The 21,567-nt window shown below is 37.3% G+C and overlaps 1 protein-coding gene across 1 annotated transcript in view; it reads right to left on the reverse strand.

The window, feature by feature from the left end:
* Window positions 1-4,556: 4,556 nt before the first annotated feature.
* Window positions 4,557-21,567, reverse strand: part of LOC139120318 (polycystin-1-like protein 2) — a 45,811-nt gene continuing 28,800 nt past the window's right edge. The window contains exons 15-28 of the mRNA XM_070684647.1: window positions 20,408-20,499; window positions 19,671-19,904; window positions 14,505-14,681; window positions 13,793-13,953; window positions 12,562-12,863; window positions 11,632-12,224; window positions 10,838-11,161; window positions 10,198-10,375; window positions 9,298-9,528; window positions 8,208-8,331; window positions 6,992-7,214; window positions 6,548-6,641; window positions 5,287-5,817; window positions 4,557-4,765 (exon numbers count right to left, since the gene is read on the reverse strand). Coding sequence (XP_070540748.1) covers window positions 4,635-4,765; window positions 5,287-5,817; window positions 6,548-6,641; window positions 6,992-7,214; window positions 8,208-8,331; window positions 9,298-9,528; window positions 10,198-10,375; window positions 10,838-11,161; window positions 11,632-12,224; window positions 12,562-12,863; window positions 13,793-13,953; window positions 14,505-14,681; window positions 19,671-19,904; window positions 20,408-20,499 — 3,395 coding nt within the window. The 3' untranslated portion in view covers window positions 4,557-4,634. The remainder of the gene's footprint in view (window positions 4,766-5,286; window positions 5,818-6,547; window positions 6,642-6,991; window positions 7,215-8,207; window positions 8,332-9,297; window positions 9,529-10,197; window positions 10,376-10,837; window positions 11,162-11,631; window positions 12,225-12,561; window positions 12,864-13,792; window positions 13,954-14,504; window positions 14,682-19,670; window positions 19,905-20,407; window positions 20,500-21,567) is intronic.

Consider the following 21,567-nt stretch of genomic DNA (forward strand, 5'->3'; position numbering starts at 1 on the left):
ATTAATCATTGTGAAACTACCGTTGGCAAGTTTTCTTGTCGACAAAGTATTGTAAATTTGAGAGTCAGACTTTGGGGGCCTTGGGGTGAGCATATCTCCAGGCTCTCGGAGCTAAGAGTTGCCCCAGGCAGCCATCAGGCTGACCTGGGGAAATAAAGTTTCGAGCGCAACGTTAATTCCTGTGTCGCCTGATCTATATATTTACTCCATCAACGCGTACTGTGGTCTGAAGTAATCCTTAATCCTGATTCGGAACAGCCAAGAACTTCTTTTTACAATTTGATATGGTACCGTGGTCTGAAGTTCCCCTTAATCCTGATTCGGAACAGCATGAACATTTCTTTACAATTTGATAGTTTATTGAACACTTTTAAAGTGAACAATTTAAATATTAAAATGTCGACACAGGTTTTCAGACTTTGAAGAAGATTTACTTTTAGCTTGAAATGTTGAGGGATGTAAAAAATAGCCTGGAGTGTGTAAAATGAGTGTGTTTTCGTGTCTTAAAACATACACTCATCATTTAGCGAAAGTTATGGCGCCGGTCAAAATCAGGTCAAAATACTCGCGCCGCGCCAAAGTTCGATTTCAAACTCGATCGAGCAGCTGAGAGCATAAAGCAAGCAGTTCTGCGACATCTATGAATGCTCAGTGGATATAATAGCTGTACCAGTCAGTTTATCTCCAAGAATTAAATATGTCCTCAGTCGTCAAATGTGCCGAATTTACCGTCTTAGAAAGGGACTTGCGAGCGTATAAGGGAAAACGTGAAGTGAGTACTCTGTAAGCTGTTTATGTTGCTGTACGAAGAAAACATTTCAAATGTATTTTCATCGTCTGCTCGTATATTTTCGTTACTGGCTTGCCTAAATAGAACTAAATTTCTTTCACAACAACCTAAACGAAAGTTTTACTTTCCCTAGGATCTTGCATTGTCTCCGAAACCCGCATCGGTGCCACCGGACAACTATCATGACCTGTGAATCTCACTGACAGGTAAAATCGGAAATATAATATGTGCACCTTGTCTGTCGCGAGTATTTTCAGTGCGGTTGGATTTCTGTGGCTCATTTATGGCTGTAAACGATGTAATTCACCACTCAGATACTTAAACTCGTCAACAGGAAACTTTCATATCGCAGTTCTGTCAACCCGAGATCGTAATCTTCGGCATCCCAGAGTAGACGATATGAAAACACCACCGTATGGGACTGGCCGTGCACGATGACAGGTGTCGGGTCGGCAAAACATAGACATTTGCGTTCGTTTTTATGTTTTTGGTACAGCTGTACTTGTACGTAAGCGCAATGCCCAGGAACTGACTGCAAACAACAAAATTTTGACCGTAATCACATTCACAATGACGTTTCGGAGTGTCACAAGTCTATTCGCTCAGCAGTTTCACATGTATGTGAACATCCCACTGAAGGTAACGCGTACGCGTAGCTGTAAGTAGTTCGGTTACAGTGAAAATATAACTCGTATTTTCTCTAGTTAAAATACGGGTTCATATTAGTACCGTCTAAACAATAGGAGGATGGCAATACATGCATAGCATGTATGATTATGGAAGAAAATAACATCAATAGTTACAGAAACTGTCGCTTTAATATGTTTTCATTGCAGTGACAAGGGTAATTGGGAGCAAAATGAACAGTAATTTGTTTTGGTCATTTCATGCCATCTGATAACAACTTAATAACAAATCAAAAATCAATAACCTTTAGACTCAATTCCAATCAAATTTAATGCCATTTGACAGTATTTTGTAAGATGAATACACCAAGATGTTTCTGAAGGTTGTTCGCGCCTTGAACCAGATATGAACTGAAAATGCTCACGTGTATTTTATTTGCATATTCATTTTTCTGATTGACTGAATGGAAAGAACAAGCTATTGTCGTTCCTCAAAGTTTTGGCGCCTCGCTCTCATTATATATTCACCATGTAATAACTCCCGTCTTTGAAATACAAGGAATAACAGTGAACACAGATTGAACAGAGTTCATTCACCGCGACCTACATTCAACTCGTGTTATGAAAGTATTTCAATCTGAGCTCAGTTTTATTCCTTGTATTTCAAAGACGGACGGGCGGCATTACATAACAACAGCTCGCCCTTCCATGCAGGCAAAATGAATGTGCAAATCTTTCGTCACCGTCGTTCAGCCAATCAAGAAAAAGAATGTGAACGAAAGGAACGAAAACTCTGTCGTCGTTTTCGTTCAGCCAATCAGAACAAAGGATTGCATACGAAAAGAACGAACATTGCTGCGTCTAGCCAATCATAGGGGTGTATCGTTTCTTTCGTTTCGTTTCGTCCGTGCATTTAGCAAGTTCGCTAATAGACCGGAACGAGGGCACTAGGTTTATCTCGTCTAAGTATACTAATACATAGAGAGTGTGAGATATTAATTTTGCACCAATTTTAGTTATGACGACGTGTTCAACTACGGTTCATCCACAAATGTAGAGACCGCAGTTCGACGCACTAAATTAAATCCTGGCATTATAACAGTGAGAATCGGCGGTATTTATTGCTAGTAATTTTCACTGTTTACTTTCATCTTCCACTTATGCGGGCAAAATTATCACGGTTCATCCCATTAGCTTTCCTTTGTATATCAGTAATTACTGCAGATTAGATTTGCATACACTTTATCGACACACTTCCTGTCTTGTGCGGATTCAGTATGTGCAAGTACCAGCAAATCTTGCCGTGTCATCAACGTTTAAGTTACACGCCTCTATTGTCACTGGTATACCTTAGGTGTCTATACCTTTCCTTGTGTACTTTTCCCAGCGTCTCGAAGTGGAAATTAGGTGTCGATGATGCAAATTCACTGTTTGTAACCTCGGAAATTAATTATCAGTGACGCAAACACACTCAATATCCCTGACTACGAAGTTTTTCCCAAGATGAAGGAAATATTAACGTTCAATGACCTTCATTCGTACCATGGGATTACAAGTTAATATTCAAGGCAAAGGAAGATTTTGGTCTGTAACACCGCAAAGAAAAAGTGCTGGCTGAAGCAATTTGAATATGTCGTTTTAGTGTCTTGTATTTGCTATATAGTCATGTATAAGTTTTGGTTTTGACTGAATTTACAAACCGTCAGTAAAACTTGTACTATACATACAAAAGATTCTTCAAAGCCCCAGGAACTGTCGCTTTCGATGCTTTTCTTCCACGACTATAGCTTCATATTCTTGTCCACTACAGCGTTCCAAAACAAGCACTATTCGACCAATCGACATAGTGGCAGGAGAGGTGCATTATTATTGATGTAAGTTAAATTAAGTTGAAAGAAAATTACGTTTGGGATGGCGTTTAATTACCGAACGCAATCTCGAAACCGCAAAACTTACGTTTGGAATGTAATGGCGTTTAATTATCGAACGCAATCTCGAAACTTTATACAAACATGATGTATTTTCAAATTTGCCTTCAAAGATAACCAATATTACAGGTACCGGTTCTTTAAATGGGTTTAACACTCAAGCTCGTCCAATAGTAGAATAAGCAAGCTCCATGAGTAATTAAATTGTTGGGTGTGTGACCTCTTTCCTCATGTTTTATGTGAAAATATGCATCGAAAATAAAGTGCAAAGGAAAGTGAGTCGCTACCTTAGGATAGTATGCGCCTCGTAAGTGAAAGACAAACTTTTGCTCAAACTTTCCCTCAGTGAACCTTCCAACTACTCTCTTTCAAAATCAACACTAAAAATCGGGCGTCAACGTGCAAATTTGACCCAAGATTCATACCGATACTTGAAATAAAAAATGACCGCCATCCCTGTGTTAACTCTATAGAGAAAAATAAAATTTCGAAAACTTGGACAGTGAAATTTTTTCTTACACTAAGGGCTTTAAAATGAACACCCTCAAATGGTAGATCAGAAAAGAATTGTAAAAGTTTGAGAGTTTGAATACATGTATCTGTCCCCGAGACGCATTCTACCGTAAAATGTACGTGTCAGATTGTTTGGAATACAGTTGCCAATTTTTAATAATTACCATCAACACAAACCATCAACACAAACCATCAACGCAAAGCCACTCCTGGAGCAGTTACACTGTAAATGCTGTTAAAAAGTACTCATGAACGTACAATGCGTTCAAGTTAAATCAAGTTAAAATCGATCACAAACTTGTTCACACACGTGACCAAAGTTCGTGTACATATGTTTTAATCACATCCTCAGAAACGAAAATGTCTAATAAATTATTACATTAGAAAATCGCTTTCATTTCCATTTGTAGGATGTTTGCTAACATATATATAGATTCCTTAACGTATATCTAAGCAAAGAGCAGCTTAGCCGCAAAACAATTTAAAAAATCGACTTGAAAATAATAACATAGTCAACATTTGAAGCGCACAGGTAAGCAACAAAATGTGCACTGTAGGCTGTTTTATATATATATATATATATATATATATATATATATATATATATATATATATATATATGCACTCTAGGCTGTTTTATATATATATATATATATATATATATATATATATATAATATATATATATATATAATTCGGCCATTTATAAGGGTCAATAATGAACATTGAAGTTGAGCGGCATCGGCGGAAATTTTGGATTCGTTGATTTCCTTAAGATCTATAAACTTTTGGTCAATTCTAGTATTCGATCTAACTTAATATCAATATCTTCAAGATGATCACAGTACACCATGTCACTGTCGACGTTTTGATCATTCCCTCTTCTGTCGGTGGCTACGTCTTCGGTATCTGCAAATTGACAAATCATCAACACACCATTTATCAGATGACGGAATGATCTAGCAGAATAGCGACGGCAACAAATCAATCGTGACAGGAATTACTGAGACACCATCACAAAACAATACTATTTTATGTTAACAACAAATCAAATTATTTCTCAAAAGGCATGAAATATTTCAAAATATAACTCGTACATATGGACATTACAAAACAACATAAATTATAACGTACGTGTCTGCTCTACATCGATTTTGGATAAGCCCAAAGGGGTTATTCATGAGTTATATCAAAATAACTACACAAATATCCTGAATCGTTTACCCTTATACAGTATGATGAGCCTGATGAGAAATCAATGAATACATACATACATACATACATACATACATACATACATACATACATACATACATACATACATACATACATACATACATACATACATACATACATACATACATACTTGCAACAAACTTGCAGTGAAGACATCACTTAATGAAGGTTGTTGTCGTGGTAACCTGACTTACCTGAACCGAATCTTAAAAGACGTTTAACATAAGACCATGTTAACTGTAAAAGGGCATATTCACTCGTCTTTTCGGGCATACTTTCCTCTGCTTCAGTGAATGAAGTTATTATGACAGACACGAAAACGTTGATGGCCAAAGTGTACATGCTGATGAAGAAGGAGAAGAAGAACAGCACCCCCAGCACCGGGTGGTCAGTAAGCACAAAATCCGCATAGTTCTTGTTATCGAGCCACAGCTTCAGTAATTTGTAAAGGAGTTCCAAAATGTTGGAGCAGATAAGTGACGTCAGACCAATGCTAGCGTAGATCAAAACTGCGTGTGCAAACAGGGTAATGGCGAAGAAGATCGCAAAGTGGACGAGATTAGCAGCGCTGCGGAGAATGGTGGCGGTGAGCATGGACATCCTGTGATGGAATTTGAACAAGTCAAGGAACTGTATCATAGCTATGAATACTGCTAAGCCGACTACCCTCCGATATGATTGGTTGATGTCAAGAAGATGAGATAACTGGACCATGTTTACAGAACCTGAAAGTCAATAGAAAATGCAACAGCCAACTATATCAAACTAATGTAGGTTACATGCACTCAAAGGCACAGCATCGAGTCTTGTAATAATATCAGTCTTCAGACAAACAGACAGACAGACAGACAGAACATATCCTTAGGACGCTCCACACTCATTTGCATGGTTGGGACGTACCATTAAGTTGTGTCTTTCGGTGGTCTCGAAATTTGAAAAAAATTCTTTTGTTGGCCACATTTTGAAACAAACACAGCGCGTTTGTTTCACAACAGATTTATCAGCATCGATAATGTATACCTGTTCTGATATATACAAAGATTCCATCGCTTGCTTTCGTTAGAGTAACTCGATGCTTTGTCAATGTATAATCGACCATGATATGTCAAAGACCTCAGAGAGAGAGAGAGAGAGAGAGAGAGAGAGAGAGAGAGAGAGGGAAGAGAGAGAGAGATTTGCACGAGTCAATAACTTTCGTAAAATTGTGTCTAAGCATTGTATCCTACCCTCTTTGTACCCACTGTACAAGAAATGCTCAAACGCCTTTTCGCGTATCGTGTGTAAATTATCCTTTGGTTCGCCATGTTTACGTTTTAGCAATTGATTGGTTTTAACAATAAACAATAAATCAATTTACTCAAACTAATCTATTTAAGTGTGAAAGCTGGCGACATTTGCAACTCTTCATTTTTACCTCAGGAACCACTTCACACAGGAAGACACGGAATTTCATACCTAACTTGGTCACCTCGTCACTGACACTTCTCATCTTGAAAAATCGATACGTGTAAATTCCAGCACCAGACAAGCACAGGGAAATTTTGATCGTCTGCGATATAGAACAAGCAAAAACAGATATATGAAAAATATTAGCATATTCTTTATACGTATGTATGGTATCTATCTATCTATCTATCTATCTATCTATCTATCTATCTATCTATCTATCTATCTATCTATCTATCTATCTATGTGTGTGTCGTCAAATAGGTAGATTTTATTGTCTGAAATGTGCATCAAGCGCTAACATGTAAGTATCATGTTGGATCAAATTATTTGTGGTGGTGGGTTGGATTGAAATTTGACATATGTATACATATGTACATATACACAATTATACAATGTTGTTACTTAAAATTTAACTATTTAGAGGCTCAAAAATGGGAATAGACGACTTACCTCGATCCAGTTCCAAAACGAAGAGAAATGTTTCAATCTTTCTCGATAAATCATCTTGACCTTTTTAATAATATAATAGACCAGGAAACCGAGGAAAACAAGTTGTAAAGTGGCGAGGAATATCCAGTAGCTTCCAACATAATCATCAAAACGAAATATTTCTACCCTAGGCTTCACCCAAATTCCACCCGTGGTTGGAAATTCAAAAGGCACCACAACAAGCCTAAAATGAAAGACATTCATAGCGAAAAGTTACTGACATACGTGTAAAAAATATTAGTTTCTTGTATATTCTTTTCAGTTTGTGGCGTAAAGTAGTGATCCTTAACTTCTGCAAACTAAAATCCCGGTGTGTTGATTGGGTTGTACTAAATATTGGAACTTGGCTTTATATTTGACTGGACAGAGGTACATTCGTTGTTATTCCTATTGGCATCGAGTTATATCATTAATATGGAAAAATAAAAATAAAAACTATCCTAAAACCAACGAAACTTGTTGTCGTTACCATAAATTTCTTATTGAAGCTTTAAAAATCACTTATCAAAGACAATCTACGTACAAACAGCAGTAAATTGTTTTGCACTTTGTGTGGTTTCCGTTATTTTTATTCTATAATTGTGGTCTTTCTTAAAGATAAGATCAGCTCTTATCTTGCACCATCAATAAGATTGACTTTTCAATTTGATTCTCTCTTTTTTTCCCCTCAAAGACAAACCAGATCAGTATCTGTTCCAACACTGCGGTTCGTGTTTAGTTTGTGTAATAGTTTGTCCACCGTCCCTCCACCCACTTGTCTTTAAGGCTATGTTTTTCAGGTTTTTTTAATCTCTTTTTAATAGATTCACAATATGCAACATACAATTTTGGACCAAATACTACCTTTTCCTGTTTGCTATGTGTATGCATTTTTTAAAATTATATTTGAGAGAATAATCGTTTCTTGCACAAACGCCTGATACTTTTGAAACATTTAGCGAGCTATTCAGTTCTCCACTGGGAAAATTCAATTTTCGACTTAAATGGAAACAAAACAGAGACTAAAGTGAAAACATCACTGACTCAATATGTGCAAAATGAGTACACGCAAGCATTAGACTGAGAAAAGTGTGCAAACGTTCACTGAATGTCGGAAATTGAGGAACTGTCTCCGAGGTGCATTCTACCTTATCTGGGAAAGATCGACAAGAACCAGAAGGAAAAGCACGGTACGTACCCATAGAGATTCAGGTTGGCACAGTAAACAAGCCAATCGATGACGACTGCCCTGGTAGACCTATCCAACCACAGGTGCGTCCACAGAGAATGTATAGCAATAACAGCATCGCCGAAGGCTTCATCTGTCATAGAAAATCAATGTATTGTATTCGCAATGGGTTTGATTGTAGGAGGGCATTTATTTTGTTCTATCCGAGGGCGGGGAAGAGGGCACTTCTTTAAAGTCAGAGGCGGGGAAATTTTATTTTAAACACTTTAATAAGTGGGATGGACAAAATCATGTGGTGCTCCCAGGGTCGATTGGAATTTCGTTGTAGTGGACTTAAAGGTTCATGTGGTTGCAAGAGGAACTCTTGGGAGTTTTGACAGCGGGAACGGAAGAGGGCAACATTGAGGGTAAGAGGGGAAGCTTTTCAAACCATGATGGGAGGACAGTTGCGAAATGCGTTTCTCTTCCCTATCAAAACCATTCTATATTTACTTTTAAAAACACTCAAAACAAATTTGGTTGCAAATTTCTTGAAGTAGGCTTTTTGGCTGATCCTGAATAATAGAACATGCGGGTGTTTATCATGCATTGCCCTTCCAGTTACAAGGGTTCAGCGAGCATAATTTTCTTAGTTAGACTTTAATGAAATGGTTCACTTTTAGCATTAATATTTCAACCATTAAAACAAAGCAATAAATAACGCTTTTTAATTAAAACATTGTCAGCGATCCAAAGCCTGGGCAAAAAATACTGCAAGCATCATAGGTAGGCGATCAAGAAGTTTGAATACATGATATATATACAGTATACAGAATACATATATCTTGTACATACCTTGACTGACTGAAAAGAAATAACTTGACCAATTCCAAAGGATTCATTTGGAGATTATATTTTAACTAAAAGAGTGAACGAGCATCACGATTTATGAAAAGTTATCGTGTCAACATTAGAAGATAACAAACCAGTCATCTATAGCCTTCTGTAAAGATTGAGAAAAGAATCTGTTTCTTTCGAATCCATTGATTTGATTGCATTATGAAGAAATACGGGTACTTCTGGATAGATACTATGAATTTAATCTTATTTTCGCACTTACCCAGGTGTACGGTATAACCGCCATCGCCATACTGCGAAAATATCGTATCGTATCCCATTAGCACTAAAGGGATATCTTCTGCATATGTCCATGGCAACAGCTCGGGAACCTGTTCAGTTGTATTGACTCCCAGCCATCCAACGTCATACACCCCACGATCAGCCGAGCTCTCTGAGTATTCCACGTTACAGGCCACGGAGCCGTTGAAAATGGGAGGTGATTTGCAGAGATCTGTCGGTGAGAATGCATACAGATCTCTGTACGTCATCTTGGAGTTTCTCGAATAGTAGTTTTGATAAATAATAATGCTAATCATCGGATTATCTAGCGCCGAACCTATTGTTGAGTTCAAAAGTTGCCCCAAAAGATAACTCTCTGAGTTACATGTAACTGATGGAAACGCTAGGACTCGTGGAAAGCGACCTCCAGAGTCACGGGGACGGGTAACACGAACATGAGCTTTTGTCGGATGAAAAATGACCATAACTTGAACATTACTAGCCTTCAATGACGATTAAAAAATTAAAAATACCATGTTTCTACACTGATTTCTCCGGCAATAAAATGACATTTAACAAATTCAAGTGGGGTGAACAAGGATCACTTCACTGTACATCATCTCGCGATCGACGGAACGTTGTCAGCGTCCTAGATACAGTTTGTTTTAATTCATAGAATTGAAGATCATTACGTCCCTGAAGATTGTGGATTGCATTTATGATTTACAGTGTGCGATTGGTATAACACTTTGACAAAAACAATATGAAATAAATGAAGCACATCAATGAAACTAACAAACATACATGCCTTGTCATTGTGATGGATTGTTACATGAAACTAGCGTCTATAAAAAACGGGGGGAAACGAACAACTATAGAATTTACAAATAATGAAACGTACCCGGACGCACTCTGTACTGAAGAAGGCGAGGTGGCGAAACCCTAAACGAAGTCAAATCAGCCGTTAGAGCAGACAGCCCGTTTGGTAGCGGCATTCCGTTGTAGAGATACGCAGGGTATATTGATGGCAAGAGAATGTCAAAAATCCATTCCCAAAATACGGTCGTCCCTCTGGTAATCTTAACCATTAAAATGAGACGTAGCCCATTAATAAATATGGATTGAAATGAAAAGAAGTTTTCTTTCATCAGTGCCGATCGAAACGTTTTCTTAAAGCTTCATAATCTGTATCTTTAGGCTATATTTTCAGGACTTATGTTTCGTGGTTTCCCTACACTTTCTGCATTGAATCCTTAAACTGTAATTTAATGCCAAGTATTTAGCATATCAACAAAACCTATGTGAGTATAATCTACATTGTTATTGTTGAAAATCATTGTATTCAAGTCCGGACTAGAATTCATTTGTAAACATTAAACAATGATCACTACACACATACAAGCTCTGTTGACAAAAAATAATACTCGAAATTTCAGCATGACAAACTAATTAGGGTCAGACACGGTAGTTGATATACAGAAACAGAATACTGAAAAACCTTTCTTTTTTGAGAGAATATCATACGAATGCCAAATACTTACCCTTTTGAAAATATCATTGTTGAAATATAAGTTTTCAAGAGACGTCCTCATGTTATAAGAATTAATGTCTCTGTCATTGTAGGCAATGATGAGCAGGCAGGACACAAACACAAAATAGAGAACGATTTCTCTCACAGGGCCTCCAATTACTGCTGTCTTCTCAATTTCTTCTCGATCGTTTTCAAGATTTCTTGTTGTTTCGTCGTCGCTGGAGTACACGCCAGCTGGCGGCATAGCTTTAATATCGTCAATTTCTTCACGGTCTCTCGATTTTCTTCGTCTTGTCGAGGAGACAAGTACTAAAATTACTGCAAATCCAATAACCTGGGGGGAAAGCGCCAAAAGTAGTTTTCGATTTAGACGCACAGTAGTAAATAATTAGATTCAGATTCAGATTCAAATTCAGAACACAACTGAGTTATATTCCTCTGACATATTGTGAACGAATGAACGTTAACTGCATTGAATTCTATGGTGATAAGTCGGAATATCATAAGCCGAAGTTAAGTGCACCTGATGGGGAGAGAGCGACATGATTCTGTGAATCGTTAGTTTTAGTTTCTTATTAGACACCTGTATTATATTTTTTAAAGGAAGGAATAATGATTTACCAGAATATGTAAGCGTTTGCCGAAATCTGCAATTAGAGTTATAATAATTACACAAATATGAAACCAATTACTATGTAACAAATATTGTGATTTAGAATCGTACTTCTTTTATCAATAATATGTTTGTCTCTATAGGACTACATCTATTGCGCTGAGATCAAGAGAAACTACAAAAGTAAATACCTTAACCGGCTGTAAAATTAGTATATCCTCTACCAAGGACACTGACAGCGACTTCAAGAATGCAATGGACTTGTCGTTTCCCCATTGTATACTGTACAAGATGGTGAAAAACGCTGACACTATCGACACAGAAAACACGAGGAACCAAGCAACGTAAATAAAAGGATAGGGTAAGGTCAATTCCTTGTCGTACACACTCGTTTTCTCCTTCTTCTCCTTGGCAACCATGGTTTGGCGTTTCGCTTTTGTATTTACGAATCGGTCTTCCCGAACCCTGCCGACTTCGATGACGTGTCTCTCACGTTGTGACGAGCGGTAATACTTGTCAGTCGCAGTTTCAAGCACGCTGTACTCCGACGACACGGTTGAACTGATGTAGATGCCTTCGTCTTGGTAACTTTGATGTTCTTTATCGGGCGATTTCTTAAAAAGGTGTCGCAGTTTCTGACACATAGTGACGTTACTTCTCCGACCCGAATTCCGCCACTTTATTGATCTTCTAAAAAGTTCCACAACGAAGAAGCTGATAGGTGCAACGAGTAAGCCACTCATAATGCCGACAAATATCTGATGCCAGGTGAAAGTTAATGGACCTGTGGGAAAACATCCAGATACTACTGAATTTAGAAGTAAATGGAGCGAATATGTGTACATATATATATGGCCAGACAGAAAGGAAGTCAGACAGATCTAAACTATGCATCCTCTGAAGAATATACATGTAATGGGGTTCTACAAAGGCGGAAAATTCACGAGATTATTGCTGGAAACCTGTCATCATTACGAGTCATGAATTCATTGTTTCCAATTTGTGGCGGAAAGATTCTGACAAAGTAAACATTGTTTGAGTAAAGCTAGCACCAATGAAATGAAAACCGGTGCAAGATTTAAAGCACCTAAAATTCTATAACTTTGGATGAGAGTTTATACCGAGTCGTATGGTCTTTATTTTGGTGTCGTCATAGTCAGACCTGTACCAAATACAGCTTACAACCATCGATGTCAGTAACAACATCAGACAACAAGATACACGCTGTACTCGGGTAAAATGTGTCCCATAAGGCTTTGCGATGACTGACACCCATAGGTGTTCATCGGTTAAGTCGCCCTTGGCCTTCCTGATGAAGGTCTCGCCTGGCTTTGGCCCCTGACCATCCCATAGAGTCAGCACACGTTGAGTTTTACCGTCACCGTGGTCTCTTGAAAGCCAACGGAAACACGGGAAATCGTATCTATAGAGGAGGAAAAATTAATCATGTACGTCACTTCCTTTTGCCTCGTTCTGACTTTCTGTAAAATGTTTCGTTCTCCGTCGCAAAAGTCTATATATATAGTTTTAAGGTTGTACTGGAAGTCAGCCATCCGAAAAGTAACGTTGACAAAAGAAGTCCAGAAATGGTACTTGAAGTAGGAAATACGACGACGACGACACGAAATCAAACAAACTGTTACTAACAATAATTAATATAGTGAATTCTTGTCTTTGATTCTTCGATACAAGCATAATATTATCATTATGTGACGTAGCCATACAAATGCTTAGAATTTAACCTTTGAATTTGACTGTAACGACCTAAAGTAACCCTGCATGTTATCTCCCGTGTTCGTTTTCGTGACCTTTTATTGTTTCAACTCCTGAAGTCATTATCAATGGCTCGACGACCTTTACCCCTGTTTGACATTGTACTTAACCAAGAGCGATTTGACTTTGCAGATCCTGAGACCCGATTGTTTTAGTTAATTATAGACCCATGACTTTGCAGTTTCTGAAACTCAATATAAACTATGCCGTTAGGGGGAGAACACCAGACACCGTTTTAGGAGAACTTTGGGACACGGTCCCTCCGTGGATGGACCGTGTTTGGGGACATTACCAACGACGCCCCGAGACAACGTTCAACCGTGACCCTGACGACTAGTATAGGTCATAGAAGCCTTACCGTGTAACTTATGTTACTCAGCTAAATAAAGTGCTACTACTTAGAGTATATTCGTCTATCTGTTGCCGTCTCTACTGCCTGACGTTCCCTGAGTATACGTACCCGACAATAGACTATATCACAACCACGCTACGTGACAATTATAACACACAATGTTAAAAAGGAAAAAACTGGGATAATACTCAATGCTTGCATTTTCCCCCTGTGCAATTCATCCATACCTTTTCTGCGTCTTCAAGTCCTTGATAATGATCTCCGACAGAAACCAGGAAGCGTTTTTGCCTTGTCCAGAGTTGTCGTGTCGCACATGGAGGTACTTGATGTCTCCAAGAAACGACAGTGAAGTGAGTAAGAACGTGTGCTTGCTTCCCCGTTGAAACAACTGAAATGTATTGGGGCAATAAAAGGAAACTCATCACAGCCTAACCATTGTGTTATTGGCACAATCAACTTTCAAGGAGGTTCGAGGAGAGAATTTCATTTTGCATAACTTGTAGCGCCCTTACAGTGAATTGATGGAGATAGATCAGAATCGGAGAAAAAATGCACATTAATTAATTTAATGTTGTAATTTTTCACATTTATTAGAATAGTTCTACCTAGCTATAAGGAAAGGTATGGCGATAAGTTCAACCTTTTATGTCGTGAAGTCTTACTTCTGTGGCATTGCTGCCACTTATTCAAGACTATTGCTTTCAAAATATCCAGTTGTACCTCGAGCTTACGTAGCTTTGGTTACAGCAAGGTAACGACATTTTCAGGATGCTTTTGCACGGTGTTAACATAGCTTCACACAAGAGCTACAGAAATATACACTGGATTTAGTTAAAATGTTTTCATAACTTACTGAAATACCTTTTGTTTTGATTGCATCACTGACCTGGGATTCAAAGTATATTAATGTTTACAGTAAAATATAACTTCTTCACCTACCTGACAGTCGCTACAAGTACTGTGTATTCGAGTTGCCCTGGTTCTGCTGGCGGTACCGTACAACTTTATGTACACATTGGACGTCGTTCCCGACCCTCTTTCCCGCCCCGTCATAATGCTGACTTCGTACGCATATCTATCATTCGGACCATTGCTTGGTAATGGTAAAACAATAAACTGGGTGCAAAAAAGTTAACAGGTTTGGATGTGGTGAAATGCCACTGGCAAATAAGGGCTTAAATGTGTAACAGGTACATGCAGAAAGATAAAAGTCTATCTATTGATCCGATATTGTGACGCAGTGTTTCATTTCAAATTGTGTATTATGCTATTTCGGTAATCATGCTAATATAATTGGAATTTGCTATCTCAGTTTTGTAAAGTGTCAAAGTCAAGTACGATATAATGAAGTAAGCGATCAACTGTACACCTATACCGCTTTGTACTGAGCATGAAATCATCTGTCCTATTGTCATGACACCGACACCGACAACAGCATCCCTATTGTAATTCAACCCTGGAAGCTATATAGATAGACCTCGAAAATAACATGCTACGATACACTGTCGAGCAAACCGTAAGTGAAGAATGTAGAAAAACAAAATTAATTCATTAATCTTGACAAGCAAGAAGTATGACGCCATCGTATGACGAATGGTATGAAGTGTTAGGTGCCGAATAGCTGCACTGTAAAAATAGCGGACGCCAGACGCGTCTTTACGCGTTCAAAATGTAGATGTCGGTGTTCAAATTTGAACAGCTAGTGTTCATATTGTTAACACTAGTGTTCATATTATTAACAACGATGTTATAAACCTGAACACGTAGTGTTAACAACCATCTCCTTCAAGTGTTCAAAAACTCAGCATTACAGAAATTTTGCAATACTGTAAAACAATTAACAATCTTTAGTGTTTTTTACTTTGCTATGGCTATATTAAATTTACTACTCCATCGCTGTTAGGCAAAAGTACACGGATTTTGATGTAACGAATTTCCCACTAAGTGAAAAATATCTTTGGTCTAAAATCACTGAAAGCATGTTTTTACTAAAAAAGAAAGTATACAAAATAATTTTACACGTTTATTACGGGTTGAAATTTGGAAATTTGGAAAAGAAAATCAGATAACCACCATGAAAGTTTTAATTTTAACATCGGCGTGCAAGAGGCGTTCTACTCCTTAACACTTGGTGTTCACGTTTGGTGCCTCTTCTTATCCCGTCATGCATCAAAACGGAAGTTGCGACATTTTTCTTGTAAACGCACGCTGAAGTCGTGTTCGTACGGAAATAAGACCAGAAAGGGTAAGTTTTCTCTCCAAAATAGTAAAAGGTGTTGAATTTTGAAGCATCTGTATTAATATCCTTTGAAATTTTTTGTGTGGTACTTTGGAATAGCTAAAATACGTGAAGAAACCTTTTTTCTTTTAGTGGCTGGTATACCATACACTAGCTGTGAATACGCAGCGGTGTTTTGGGCCATGGCGTATCGATCGCACTTGGGTCAAGGGTCATCACCGCATAACTGTGGCGATGACCCTTGACCCGAGCGCGATCGATATGCCACACACCGCTGCGTAATCACAGTTAACGCATGTCTTTTAGTAATCACAATCGCATATAAAACATTAGTTAAACATCGCAGAGTGTACACTATATTGTTCAGCATATGAGAGTTGGCCTTTCTTTTTCTTTTCATCAGCTGATGACAAGAAGAAGCCTTTGTAGCAGTATCGAAAAGAGGCACTGTATACCAAAGTCACCCCTTTTCCTTAACCTAATAAGGCCACCTTGTCTTTCATTTAAAGTCTCATGTCGCCATATTACCTATTGTTGCATTATTTTCAGGATGTGAAAAGTCGGATTTACCAGGTAATCGAAGAGTTATAACAGAAACTGATGGGAGAGAAATTGAAGAAGATGAGTCTTCAAGTAGCTGTCTTGAAACAAGCTTGAAAACCTCAGTTCATCTCTAATGTAGATTTAAATTTCCGAGGGTCAGTAACTTAATTTTGATAAGTTTCTGTTTTTTGTTCTGAATTTATCTAAGCTTTGGTAGAACGCTATGATCATCTAAATGTTACTGGAGAATGAGCTTTCAAATACGTGTAGTCTCCCTTATCAGACGCATTGGTGGAATGGAGAATTAAAGCAGAAAGCGACAGAAAATTCAAGGTGAAAAATGTACACTCTGAATTTCTGAATTTTCTGAAATTTTCACTCTGAATTTTCTGTCGCTTTCTGCTTCAACTCTTCACACAGGCTACCCAGACAGAATGAATAAGTTTATTATTAAGTTTTTCTCACTGTTTTCTCTATCAGTTCCTCTCCTTTTCTTCATCACAGTCTCCATGGATATAGGGACTGTGTCTTCATGCTCTGAATGATCGGAGTAAATAAAATAAACGGTTATATAATCTAACCTAGCCTCTTATAAACCCTTTAGTCATTCTACACCCATTACAAGGACGTTTATCTCTCATATACACATCTTGTAATTAGTCAACACAACTAATTATGCTAATCCGTGGACTTATCAAGAGTTGGTCAACATTGCAAAGATAGAGATGTAAATGTAACCATTCCTATCTTTCTCGATGTTGACCAACCCGTAAAATCCCTGATAAGTCCACGGATTAGCATAATTAGTCGTGTTGACTAATTCATTACAAGATGTGTATATGAGAGATAAACGTCCTTGTAATGTATGTAAAATGAATAAAGGGTTAAGAGGCTAGGTTAGATTATATAACCGTTTATTTTATTTACTCCGATCATTCAGAGCATGAAGACACAGTCCCTATATCCATAGAGGGACTGTGATGAAGAAAAGGAGAGGAACTGATAGAGAAAACAGTGAGAAAAACTTAATAATAAACTTATTTATTCTGTCTGGGGTAGCCTGTGCTCTTCATTGCATCCTTGCATCTGATGAAGGAGACGTCACGTCTTTGAAGGCTTATGCTCCAGTAACATTTAGTTGATCATAGCCTGCTACCAAATCTTAGATTATTTTGTATTGTAGATTTTTTGTTCTCGATTTGTTACTTTTTTAGCTTTGCTTTTAGCGACGCATAGCTTATCTAATAGGTGAATGTGAGGCATCGTCTTCAAATATTTACATCCAAAGCTTTTTCTTCAAAACGGCCAGTACGATTCCTTTAATATTTGGAGTACACGTTCCCAGAGATTACCCTAATCATATATGTTCAAGTTATGGTGAAATACGCAACTTTGTATTTTTGAGGCAAATTTTGCTATTTTTGGCAAAATCTTCTTCTCTCTTACTGGTGGTTCGACGTCTTCAATATTTGGTAAACATGTCCCTAGAATGACCTTCGTAAAATTTGTGCTAGTTGTGATGAATTATTCAAATTTTTATTTTTCATGGCAATTTTTTTCGTTTTTGGTAAAAAAATCTTTAAAAATCTTCTTCAAAACTACTTAATGAACAGCTTTGATATTTTTGACATAAGTCTCTGCGGATAGCATTTTGAGATTGTTCAAATGATGCAGAAATATGCAAATTTGCATTTTTGAGACATAAAAGACATTTCAGACATTTTTAAGACATAGGGAATTATCAGAATGTGATATATTCGAGTTATGATGAAATCTGCAAGTTTTTATTTTGAGGTCAATTTTTACCATTTTCGGTCAAAAAATTTGTATCTTAAAAATTACCCGTCTGATAGCTTTGGTATTTGCTACACATGTTTTTTTTGGATGATCTCAATTTGATATGTCCAAATTATGGTGAAATTTTCAATTGTGTATTTTTGCAGCTATTTTCCGATATTTGGTGAGGCCATCCCAAAGTGAGCTGTCAGAGATCCTTTACATAACACTGCGAGCTCTTTCGACGTCTAAGTCGCTTGTTGTAATGCTATATTGGTGTAGAAATGGCTAACATTTAGGTTTTGCTGCCATTGGTTTTAGACTGCAGTTTCCTTTTACAAGTGAATTTTAGTAAGGACTGAATTTCCAGGTTCAACAGCAAATGCTTATTGACATACAGAACAAACGATATGAAGTGAAGTCAAAATTAGTTAATGTGTTTTTAATTTCTGACAAGTAGAGTTTTGAAATGTCACTGATTTATTTCAGGGTTTATTAAAGATATTTGTTGGACAAGGAAATGGGTTTCACACCTCCAAGGACCCCTTTATCCACTTTCTGCATGTTGTGTCTTACTGTGACACTTTGTGACAACTTGACATGTTGTATTTACTTTAGTGTAGACAACTATGTACCATGTGCATCAGAGAAGCCTTGACTAACCTTTTTTCAAGTTTGCAATTGTCTATACAAGAGGAAATGTCTTAAACTATCTTACAAAAGCGGAGTAAACATTTCATACGAATACGTGTTTTCAACACAATAAGTTAGCCAAATTTTGAGCTTTTTCAAAACAGATATTTTTGTACGTTTTTTCAAGTATGAACATATAACGTAATCCACAATATTGAAGTTCAACCTGTTTTGTCATTACTTTGTTCATATATTGTTTATTGTGTTTGTAAAGATTTTCTTTTGTTTATGTTTTGATAGGAATGTGTTTACACCGTTGGTGTTTTCCTCTGACAAACTTTACAAAGTGGCCACGTTTATTTTTCCATTTTACACTAAATGATTGTATTTTACTCAACTAATTTTCGTGTATTTTTAGAATAAAATAATTTTACTGAATATCAGTGGTCCGTTATGTTATTGCCAGGCTTGAACACCCCCTGAACGCCCAAAATTAAAGGTGTTCAACAAGTACATTTCCTGTGCAACGTGTGTTCAGATATGGAACACTATGGTGTTCAATATAATGTCTTATGAACACGGACTGTTCAAAATCTGCACACGTTGGTTCAAAAATTGAACATTGGTTGAACACGTAGTGTTAAATTCCTGAACGTATGGACGCGTTGAAAAAGTGTTACAAAAAGGCGTTTATTTGGTGTTCTATCCTTGAACACTTAACTTTACAGTGTGGATGTTGCAATATTACAAATTACTCATAAAAACAAGTGTGCAATGTAAAAAAAAAAGCAGAATAGATTACATTTGTAAATTAAATCGGCAGTACTGCACCATCCAATTATCCCAAATTGGTTACAATCGTGCTAAAAACAACATTCACAAAAACGTGTGTTAACAACTATTGTATGACTCACCACAACTTTTTCTCGTCTATCTTTGCGACTAGCCCAGATAACGATCAGCAAATACAATGCAAATATCACGATGACTGTGGAAAATACGGAAGGGTTGCTGTCCAGGTGAGCAAACTTATCAAACACAGTGTCAAAGTCGATTGGATTGGGTGGAACAACGTAAAAAGCTGCTCCAAATGACGTCAAGTGATTGCACAAACACAAGGTGGTGTCCGTGTTTGACTCCGAAGAAACCTGAAAAGGAAAATTGAAGCGACTGTCATCAGTGTTATCATATTCTCAAACCTCGAGTTGTAATGCACTGATTTCACTTGCTGTGATCTGCGTCGGTGCATCGCTGTATGCTTCCTCAATGAATGCTGCCATCGTCTCAAGCCAGTGAAACTCATTAACACTCATATTAATCCGGTTGCAGACATACCATAGCAACTTTTAACTAACAGAGCTTGAACCGTTATTCATAGAACAAAAGGAAAATGCATCTAAAACTACAAGAGCACAAGGGGGCGTTAGATCTTACGAAAGATAGTGGACATGTAGCAAATACTTACATGCCAACAGAAAAATAGCATTGACGCCACATGGGCCCTCCTTTCTGTCCTTTCTTTGTTGTTGAAGCCCCTTCAATTCCGTGGTGACCAACGCCTCTTCCCCTGACAAATGTTTTGTTATCATTCATAACACGACACGGTTAATTTAAGCGTAAAGAGGATGATGCAACAACATTATTGACTTACCATGCATCCGTCTCTTTTCCAGATTTCGTTGTCTTCATCCCAGTATCTGCATCCATGTTGGGTTACTGACATGGTTAAATTAAACATATCCACTGACAGAAAGAAACACATGAAAGCGTCAATACAGAATCCGCCCAATTTCTGTATTACCACAGCTCAGCAAAGTATTTGAGAAAATAATAAATAAGCAGATCTCCTCTTACTTAAATAGATTTTCTTTGTTGTATCACCATCAATATTGGTTTAGAGAAAAATTTAGCACAAAACTTGCCATTGTGGATTTGGTTCAAAAGTTAAGTGATGAAATTGACAGAGGAAGAACAGTTATTGGGATATTTTTAGACTTGAAAAAAGCTTTTGATACCGTTAATCATAGTATCTTAATCGACAAATGTTATGCATATGGAATACTTGGGGTGGCCTTTGACCTCTTTAAATACTACCTTCCCGATAGGAAACAACTTGTATGTGTTAATGGGGTTCAGTCCCAAGAACTACCAATTACCTGTGGAGTCCCATATGAGTCCGTACTGGGACTCACTCTTTTTCTCATTTATGTCAATGACCTGGCAAAGTGTGCAGATTTCTTTGATAGTCACCTATTTGCTGATGATACTAGTTTATTTCATTCTTTTGACTCAAGTGAAGTCATAAATTTACAGTATGTTAATGAAAAGTTACAGCATGTAGTTGACTGGTGTAGTAATAACAAACTAACAATAATGCAAAAAAGACTGAGTTTGTAATATTCCGGGGTAAAAATCGACTAGTACAATGCCACGGCATAATAAGTATTAAAGGTGAACAGATTTATGAAGTTCAAAGCACTCAATATATTGAGGTTGACCTACATAATAAACTTACCTGGAAATAACATACAAATAAAGTTAACAAAACAATAAGTTCCAAGGCAGGTATATTATAAAAAATTAAGCACATTGTCCCTAAACCAATATTGTTACTACTTTATAATTGTTTCATTTTACCACATATCTCTTATACGTTAGAAGTATGGGGGAATACTTACGCAACTTACCTTAAGCCTATACATCTTACACAAAAACGAATAGTACGTACTCTTACAAACTCCAACAGATTTGAGCACACACAACCATTGTTTCATGAGTTGGAAATTCTTGATGTTTTTAAGCCATTACTTA

Source organism: Ptychodera flava, chromosome 20 (assembly GCF_041260155.1).
Source record: "Ptychodera flava strain L36383 chromosome 20, AS_Pfla_20210202, whole genome shotgun sequence".
Classification (NCBI taxonomy): Eukaryota; Metazoa; Hemichordata; class Enteropneusta; family Ptychoderidae; genus Ptychodera; species Ptychodera flava.